The following is a 10,031-nucleotide window of genomic DNA, read 5'->3' on the forward strand; positions in this document are numbered from 1 at the left end:
TCCCAGGGCCCTCAGGTGGGGCTGACTTTGAGAGAGCACCCTCTGACCCACAGCCTGGAGTCATGCTCATCCAACATGTGAACAGCCTCTTTTTTACCTAGTCTAACTCCATTGTTCATTTCATAACCAACTTGAATGATGGGATAGGCCCAGCAGGGAAGAAAATGTCTCCCTAGCAATACCTAGAGACTTATGGGGAGATGAGCAAGGCAAGTATTAAGCAGTGGTCCATGCCCCTGAGAGGGAAAGGTCACTGCTGGGGGTGGCTGGGGAAGTCAGGGAGGGCTTCCTGAAGGAGGAAGGACCTAAATTAGCCTTGCTGGAGGGGGCAGACTGAATTTTGTTGCCTGATTACTATGAACCAGGTGGATTCTTATACTTTTTAAAATTTGTATTATACGCTTGTCACTTGAGAGGCAGACAATGTTATTTTACAGATAAGGAAACCGAGACTCAGAGAAGAAATGATTGGCTTAAGACCACACAGTTTGTGCATGTTGGAGGCAACATTTAAATTCAAGACCTTCTGATACCAAAGCTATCTTACCCTTTCTTCTGCCTTTTTCAGAGTGCATAGTACTTAAAAAGAGCTCTGGTGGTATAGTGCTTAAGGGATTTGACTGCTAGCCAGAAGGCTATTGGTTCAAAGCCACCAGCTGCTCCACAGAAGGAAGATGGGGCAATCTACTTCTGTAAAGATTTACTGCCTCAGAAACCCAATGGGGGTTGCTATGAGTCAGAATCAACTTGATGGCACTGAGGTTTTGTTTTTTAGTGTTTAAAAGACTGATGGGGTTTGGAAGTGTCAGAGGGCACTCTAGGATGGCAAAGGTGAGTTTGGGCAACAGTGAGGAGGCTATCTGGTTGTATCTTAGGGACTCAAAGGGAACAATGGGAGCTGAGGCTGGAAGAATGAGAGCCTGTAGCTTCTCAGGCTAAACCTTCAGACTTGAGGGGGAAGCAGTGAGTGAGAATATCTGGGGTGAGAGATACAGAGCCTCTTTGGAGGCTATCCTGGTGGGAGAGGACCAAGTTGCCAGCCTGCTGCAGTGACGTCATGGCTCACAGGAAAAGCATGCAGTCACAGCTGCTTCCTCCTCCAACTCAGACCCCTGGTCTCTCTATGAAGGGGAGGATAACCAGCTGGCCTCCAAGTGCCAACAGAGTGCTTTTCCTTACCTGGGTCACTCTTCCACATGGAAAATCATCTTGGTCCACACTGTGCTCATTCTCCTCATTCTAGACAGCTCATCAGGATCTGGGCATCCCTCAGCCCTGGTCACTCGCATCCTCCAGGCCTTTGCAGTTTGCTCTGCCCAGGTCCTCCTCCCCTCCCTGGTGAATTCTTACTCCCGTTTCAAGATCCAGTTCAAGTGTTAATCTTTCTCTGCAGTCCTTATGACAGAAGTCTCTCCACTAGACTCCCTTTCCACCTCTATAAACTAACTGCTATCAATTCCCACTCCTGGCAACCCTAGGTGTGTCAGAGTAGCAGTGTGCTCATAGGGTTTTTAATGCTGTTTTTCAGAAGTTGATTACCAGGTCTTTCTTCCTAGGTGCCTATGGGTAGACCTGAACTACCAACCTTTCAGTTAGCAGCCGGGCATGTTAACTGTTTGCACCACCCAGGGACCACTGTTCTAAGTTCTGAGTGTATGGGAAGGAGGTATAATGCAGGCCCCTCAGGATGCTTTTTCTAGTGGGCAGACCACAGAGCACCCAGGAAAGAAGGGACAGTGACTACACACCTTCTCCCCAAATAACAAGGGGTCTGGGATGATGTGGGATATGGGCGCAGGGCCTATTTAAGCTGGGCTGTGAAAGACTTAAGGAGCTCTGGTGGCATAGTGGATAAGGCATTTGTTTGTTAACCAGGTCAGTGGTTCAAACCCACCAGCTGCTCCACAGAAGGAAGATGGGGCAATCTACTTCCATAAAGATTTACAGCCTCAGTAACCCAATGGGGCTTGGTTTGGTGTGACAGAAGTCTCATCAGAAGCTGGTAGCATGCTTGGGGAGTGAATTGTCCAGTGAGGATAAACACACACTGTAGGGGGCAGCAGGGTTTGGGCACCAGACAGGCCCTGGGCAGGATGGGGAAGGTGCTACTCTGGGCACTGAGCACTGAAGAACAGGCAGGCTGCTGGGGCTGGGGCAGTGGGGATGTAGAGACCGGTGCCTTGCTGAAGCACTTCAGAAGGCAGAGTGTTTAGGACTCAGGACTGCTGAGAGGCAGAATGTAAATCAGAGGGTTGAAGTTGCGGAGTTGGAGTTGCAGAGGCCAGAGATTATGCAGGACCAAAAAGAAAAGGAAGCCTGGGCAAAATAACTGCCCTTGCTCCCCAAGGCACATCCCAACAGCATTAATACACTCCCAGCTTGTGATCAAGTCCTGTTTATTTTAGAAGCATAAACAGCGGAACTGGGAAGGAGTGATGAGAACAAGGCCCCAGTCCTTTTGACAGGGCCAGCTCTAGACCCACAGCCTTCCCCTATCCCCTTCACAGGCAGACAGCACCAGCTAGCTCCATCTGCATGATTAAGGCTGGATCCAGCAGCCTTGATGGGCCTTTTCCTGTGAGGAGTGGGTGTGAGGACCACCTGGGTTGAATCTTTCATGAGGGTGGAAGTGGAGCTAATTGACTCTGGAACTCTCTAGGCCAGGTGAAAAAAGCCAGAGCACATATCTGTGCCTGGGACAAAGCCACATTCTGGAGGGAAAGTCAGGGTGTCTTCTGGTCCCAGGAAGGCGCCAACCTGCAATTAGGGCCCCAGCCATCTCTGTGGCCTCTTAAAGGAAGGAGCATCCAAGGCAGCCAGACTTCCCAGGGCCCCTCTGTTGTGTGACACAAGCCCCAGGCTCTTACACATACTGCTTCTTGGAAGCAGAGCTGCTGGGACGGCTGGGGACTTTTTGGCCACTCTGGGGGGGCGGGTCCAAGAAAAGGGGAGGCCTGGAAGAAGCCAGTCTCTCCTCCGTGGTCAGGTTGGCCCAGTTCTGCTCACTGGATGAGAGCCCATTGTAGGTGGGGCATGGTGGGGATGAGGGACCCTCGCCCATGGGGAGGTAGAAGAAGACCTGGTCAGCGTAAGTGTCCGAGGCGGCAGCCTGGGCTTGGGGTGCCTCCTGGCCGGGTCTCACCCTCAGCCCCCGGCTGAGGCAGCGGCACAGCAGGTATGCCAGCTCCAGCAGGTTGAGCACCAGGGAGATGAGTCCAACCACCAGCATGAAGATGATGAAAATGGTCTTCTCCGTGGGGCGTGAGACAAAGCAGTCCACGAGGTAGGGGCACGGTGCACGCTGGCACACGAACACGGGCTCCATGGTCCAGCCGTAGAGGCGCCACTGGCCGTAAAGAAAGCCTGCCTCTAGCACGCTCTTGCACAGCACGCTGGCCACGTAGGTGCCCATGAGCGCCCCACGGATCTGCAGGTGCCCATCCTCTGCCACTGAGATCTTGGCCATCTGACGCTCTATGGCCGCCAAGGCCCGCTCCACATGGGGGTCCTTGGCCGGCAATGCCCGCAGCTCCCCTTCCTTCTGCCGCAGCCGCTCCTCGCGCCGGGACAGGTAAATGACATGGCCCAGGTAGACCAGGGTGGGCGTGCTGACAAAGAGGAACTGCAGCACCCAGTAGCGGATGTGGGAGATGGGGAAGGCTTGGTCGTAGCAGACGTTGGTGCAGCCTGGCTGGGCTGTGTTACACTCGAAGTCAGACTGCTCGTCGCCCCACACGGACTCACCAGCCAGGCCCAGAATGAGGATGCGGAAGATGAACAGCACTGTCAGCCAGATCTTGCCCACCACGGTGGAGTGCTCCTGGACCTGGTCCAGGAGCTTCTCCAGGAAGCCCCAGTCGCCCATTGCTCCTGGGCCTCTGTCTGTGTGAGGAGAGGGAGAGCAGCATCAACAAGACTGAGCAACATGTCTGCAGGGAGGTCTGCCATCCCATTTTACATCCAGGAAAACCTACATTCTGGCATGGGAAGGGACTGGCCTGGGGGCTTACGCCCAGCAGGGAAGACAGGACACAAAGCAGGTTTTTGCTGACAAATGCTAAGCTCTTTGCATCCTCTGTTTCTCTGAATGGCAGAGGTACAACTGAGGCGTTTGCTTAGTCACACCTCCGTGCCCCTTTCCCCAGTCATAGCCCCAGCACACCCACTTCCCAAGGAGACCTGGATCAAGTTGAGGCTTCCGAGCCTATGGAAACAGAGAGGTTGAGGAACTTATCCAAGGCCACACAGCTGTGTAGTGCCCTCTTCCCCTCTGTCCAAGGCTGGCTACACACCAGACAGTGTGTGTGTATGTGTGGGTGTGAGTACCTTCAGTTTCTCAGCCGCCCTGCTCTCCCTCCCCTCATATTTCACCCAACTGGCCTCACTCTAACCTCAGCCTGGGGATGGAAGGGGGTTTAGAAGGTAGCATCCTTCATCAGCTCCACCTGTCAGCCATAATGACCACCTGCGACTTAAGAACCGACACTTGGTCCTGCCCCCTCCTCCACTCACCCCTCAAAGCTGTGGCTGCCAGATTCTAGACTCTTAGCAAGAACTGTCGCTGTGGAGGAGGCACAGGCCGATGAGTTCCCAGCACGTCTAGGGGGATGGGGTGGGGAGGAAGGTAGGGGAATGGGAGTGGGGAAGTGTTTCTTCCCAGGAGCAAAGCTGAGTAGAGTCCAGCTCTAACCAGACCTTGGTTCAAATCCTGCCTCATTCTTACTAACCGGGGCCTTGGATAAATGACCTCCCAGAGCCTCAATCTCCTCTGGAAAAGCGGAAATAATAATATTTCTACTTCTTAGGGTTGTTACAAGGATTCAAGGAAAGAAGGTAGGAAATGCGCTTAGCACAGAGGTCAGGCTGAGCGCGGCGGCTTCATTAAGCACACACAGTGCTTCCTCTCGCCCCGCAGCCCGTCTAAGCTGCGGGAGTCCCCTCCCCACCACCGCTGGCAGGTGTCTCCCCCATCCCCCGGCCCGCCGACTCACTGCCTGCCTGCCGGGCCGGCCCAGGTAGAGGGTGAGGACGCACAATCGCCAGGCGCGGCGCCCGAGGGAGCCCTGCAGTACGGCGTCGGGCGGCGGCGGCGGCGGGGCGCCTTAAATAGCGCTGAGGGGCGGGGTGGGGGCAGGAAACGCTCCGGAGAGGGCCTCGGGGCACTGGAAAGACCCGGGGAGGGGGAGGAGCACCCTCCCTGAACCAGCTCTAAAGGGAGGGGCCCTGGAGATGGTGCTATGAATTGGGAACTTGATAATTCCCCTTCTTTGCTCTCGACTCTCCTGATGGCCCCCCAGATGGTAAACTCACAGACCCAACTCTGAGAAGAGGTACTTTTGCGAGGATTACAGCGGGGAATTTGCTAATCTAGGCAATTGGACTGGGAGGGGGCAGGGAAGGATGGGGAAGGGGAAGGATGAGCGTGAAGGGGGTATTTAGGGTAGGACCCTTGCAGACCGAGGGTACCTGCTGCCCATGGTCAGAGTAAATATAAATAAGACTGCTTGCTAGTTAGTTAGCGGCAGCGTGCCAGGCACCTGCTAGGACCTCAATAACGAAGCTCCTAGAGTGCACCAGTGGAGCTGGGGTCCCAACCCGTTTGTATTCTTCCAAAATTCTGCCTGGGAGGCAATGTCACCAGCCTTCCCTTGACCACTGCCTCCAGGATGCTCAGATTTTCCCAGCCGTGGAGGTGGCAGAGCCAAGAAGCTGAGACTTGGCTGTTGACCCCATTGTTCTTAAGCAAGTTGCTTAAACCTCTGTGCCTCAGTTTTCTGCTCTACAGAATGGAGATAGTCACAGTACTTCCTTCCTTTGTAGGGTTGGAAAAAGATTCAATGGACTAAGGTAACGTACATAGAGAATGGACGATGAGAGGGTTTTAGAAGGTTTATTGGTACATAGAACATTTTCAAGCAAGTGGTGGCTAAAAAAGTTGTAACAAAACTTTTGTAACCAGAAAGGTCTGTGGGTTGCAGAAGGGGCTGAAGGAGGATCTCCGGGGACTGAGTGGTGATGGTGGTGGTGTGGGGGAGCAGCCAAGGAAAGGGAAGGTGGCAGATGGGGGTGGAGGCCTGAAGCTGGGTGGCAGAAGGCCTCTGTTTCTCCACAGCAGGATTCAGTCCTTGACTCCCAGGCCCAGGGCTGGGTTCCTGAAGTTTCTTCCTTTAGCCTCAGCAGAAGGGTCATCTCAGGCAGCTTAGATATCAGAACTTTAGGGATGGCAGCCCTTGGGAGATTGGGCTAAATTGGCTTCCACTTCTAGGCCTCTCCCTCAAAGTGAGGTTGAGCTGGGATTCCTGCATTTCCAGAGGTGACAACTTTACCTTCTTGGTCTATGCACAGGCTCTGCACGAGCATAGTTACGTTTTGGAAATCCCTCTTCTTTGAAATGTTAGCCATAATTTGTTATAAGCTGCACAGCCAAATACCTTTGCATACTCAATAAAACATAGGTAAACACCTGCACGTAGAACAAGAGGCAGTCGTTTGAACAGAACGAGGCGATACTGTGTGGTTTAAAATCAGGAAAGGTGTGCATCGGGGTTGTATCCTGTCATTATACTTATTGAATCTGTATGCTGAGCAAATAATCCAAGAAACTGGACTATATGAAGAATATGGCATCAGGATTGGAGGAAGACTTATTAACAACCTGCAGGTGACACAATCTTGCTGAAAGTGAAGATTCTTGAAGCACTTATTGAGGAAGATCAAAGACTAGAGTCTGTAGTATGGATTATACCTCAAGATAAAGGAAACAAAAATCCTCACAACTGGGCCATAACCAACATCATGATAAATAGAGCAAATACTGAAGTTGTCAAGGATTTCATTATAGTTAGATCCACAATCAACACCCATGGAAGCAGGAATCGAGAAATCAAATGATGTATTATATTGGGCAAATCTATTGCAAAAGACCTCTTTAAAGTGCTAAAAAGCAAGATGTCACCTTGAGGACTAAGGCATGCCTGATCCAAGCCATGGTATTTTCAGCTGCTTCAGATAAAGGGACAGATTGGCCAATAAGCAAAGTAAGCATGTGCTTAAGGCATCAACGAAATAGGGGCATCAGTTTCCAAAGCAAAGACCCACCAAAGCAGAGAGGACACAAGGAAGAGTGAGCACTGCAGTGGAAGGGAATAGCAGGGCACTAGATGAAATTGATACCAGCTCCAGAGCATGAGAATGTGCCAGCAGAAAGTAAAGTCCACGAAGGGTCACCAGGGTGCCCTTGGGCAAGCTTATTTAAGTTAGGAGGCTCCAACCAATTCAACATCTTCAGTGACATCTGTCTCCCTTGATCCTCTCCCACGTAATTGAAATTATCTTGATGAGTCTCTTTCTTGGGAGTATACAGAAAAAAAAAACCCAACCCAAACTCACTGCTGCTGAGTTGGATCCGACTCATAGTGACCGCTCCTTGGGTTTCTGAGGAGGTATCACTATGGAAGTAGATTGCCCAACCTTCCTTCTGAGGAGTGGCTGGTGGGTTTGAACCGCCACCCTTCTGGTTAGCAGTCAAATGCCTTAGTCACTTTGCCACAGAGCTCCCATTGGGAGCATACTATTTCTTTTTTAATAAACAAGAGGTGGGGGTGGGCTATCCAGTCTAACTCTTGCAATATGCAACTGGATCAAACACGAGCGGTTACTGGGCAAGGATGGATTATCTTAATAGATAACAGGTCTCTGATCCATTTTGAGAGAACTGTCTTGTACGTCCACATCTGCTGATCCAGCATCTCCAGCCAGGAGGGCCAGCAGAGCTCTTTGCCATGATACAAACACAAGGTTATGCTCTTGTGCACGTCCTGGTAAACAACGAATGGGAGCTCTAGACTCAGATGACATGCGAAAGTGAGGGAACTTGAATCAGCCAACTATCTCAATGAATTCAGTCAAGTAACTTTTTAACTGCATGACATTAATGTACAGAGTTATGTCCTAAATTTTGCAAATAATATAACTTTAAAATATACTTGGCATACGTGCAGATGCAATCTAGCCTATGATGTTAACATGGGTAACAGTTGAATATAATACTAACATAGGAGATGTCTCAGAATACTGGAAATGTTAATAATTATCTAATATTTAAAGTTTTATGTATCAAGTGAGTTTTGTTTTTTATTGTCTCTTGCACAGGACACTTGGTAATACTCTCTATATGCTAATAAATGAGGTTTCAGGCACATGAAAAGGACCCCAAATTCAATATTTATTATGTAAAATATGTTCCTGTTTTGAACAATGAATATGTTTTCTAAATTCATCTCCCAAGAAAGCCACAAAAGGTGTTTATCTGAACATTTATATTTTATCAGATTGTTTACATATCTCCATGTAAGGAAGTTCAACAATTCCTAAAGAAAATAAATGCATATTTATATAATAAAAACTATATAAATGTATTTTATTTTCCGTTTCCCTTCAGACTGACTTTCTTTTAATAAACTGATGTTTAAGAAGTTACATCATGGATAGCTAAGACACACACACACACACACACACGTTTATGTATAATTCACGTATCCCATTACAGTGTGTGGGTAAGCAGAGGAGGCAACACAGACTATTGGTGTTTAGGGCCTTCACATGCCTTAATCATATGCCTGTGGAAGGTGGAAAATGAATAAGGAAGACTGAAGAAGAATTGATGCCTTTGAATTATGGTGTTGGCAAAGAGTATTGAATATACTGTGAACTGCCAGAGGAATGAACACATCTGTCTTGGAAGAAGTACAGCCAGAATATTCTTTAGAACAGAGGATGGTGAGACCTCATCTCTTATACTTTGGACATGTTATCAGGAGGAACCAGACCCTGGAGAAGGGTATTATGCTTGTAAACTAGAGGCAGCCAAAAAGAGCAAAGCCCTCCACAAGATGGATTTTCACAGTGGTTTCCACAGTGGGCTCAAATGTAGCAATGATTGTGAGGATGGTGCAGAATTGGGCAGTGTTTCCTTCTGCTCTGCCCAGGGTTGCTGTGAGTCAGAACTGACCAGATGCCTCATACCAACACCACCACAACTTCACCCACTTGGTTCCGATCCGAGAACGGAGATCCCCAGAGCCCCATTCTCACCAAGCCCTCTGTAGCCTCTGCTCCCAGAGTTCTCCTCCTGGCTCTGGCCCTGCCTCTTCAAAGGTTGAGGGCCTAGGGTGACATCAAGGCTGCCCTCACTCTACTCTGATCCCTTCCTTCCTCAAGGACTCTTGAGGTCAGAGTTTGAATGACCAGGTGCCTTTCCTGGGGAAGGAAGAGTAGGGATCAGCCAAGACAATACTGACAGCCTGATCATTTCTAGGGAAACATCCCTAGAACTCCAGCAAGTCTCTCCTCCCCACTCCTGTGACCCATCTCGGTGGTCTCCCAACTAGTCTCCTATGCCCTACCCTTTCCAAACCAGCCTCCACACTTCCCCAGAGAGCAAACCTTGACACTACCTGTTTAGAACCCTCAGTGGCTCCCTATTACCCTCAGGGTAAGGCCTAAGCTCTCACACCTGCAGGCCTTGGCTACTTCTCCAGCCTTATCACTCTCCTCCTTTCACTCTGTGCTCGAGCCATACTTCACTCCTTGTAGTTCTCTATGCACTCTTCCTTTGTCCATGTTGTTCCTTCTGCCTGGAGCACCCTCACCTGGCTAAACCCTATGAATCCTTCAGGGCTTTCCTCAGAGGTCAGCCTCTCTCAGAAATCCCTTTGCCTACCTTCACAGTGTGCCTTTCTTTGTGTTCTCAGCAGCTCACGTACACCCCTTGGCACATTGTTTGCGTGTCTGTACTCCTCCCCTGTTAGACTGTGAGCACCTTGAGGGCAGGCAGCTAGGTTGTGATTATAGTGGTATCCCCAGTACCTACACAGCACCAGGCCAGCATATGAATTTATTAACTCAGCAAATATTTATAAGCACCTATTATGGGAGCTCTGGTGGCATAGTGACTGAGGCACTTGACTGCTAACCAGAAGGCCGGCGGTTCAAACCAACCAGCCACTCCTCAGAAGGAACATTGGGTAATC

At 50.0% G+C, this 10,031-nt stretch overlaps 1 protein-coding gene across 1 annotated transcript; it reads right to left on the reverse strand.

Moving 5' to 3' along the window:
• Positions 1-2,863: 2,863 nt before the first annotated feature.
• GJA4 (gap junction protein alpha 4) lies at positions 2,864-3,865 on the reverse strand. Its single transcript, XM_007950408.2, has one exon. It carries the CDS (start codon positions 3,863-3,865, stop codon positions 2,864-2,866), a length of 1,002 nt encoding a protein of 333 aa, XP_007948599.1.
• Between the last annotated feature and the right edge of the window lie 6,166 nt (positions 3,866-10,031).

Source organism: Orycteropus afer, unplaced genomic scaffold, assembly GCF_000298275.1.
Source record: "Orycteropus afer afer isolate SDZICR_OR568_19922 unplaced genomic scaffold, OryAfe1.0 scaffold00272, whole genome shotgun sequence".
Lineage (NCBI taxonomy): Eukaryota > Metazoa > Chordata > Mammalia > Tubulidentata > Orycteropodidae > Orycteropus > Orycteropus afer.

Coding starts and splice junctions, on each gene's coding strand:
- GJA4 (XM_007950408.2), bottom strand. CDS start 3,865: ATGGGCGACTGGGGCTTCCTGGAGAAGCTCCTGGACCAGGTCCAGGAG.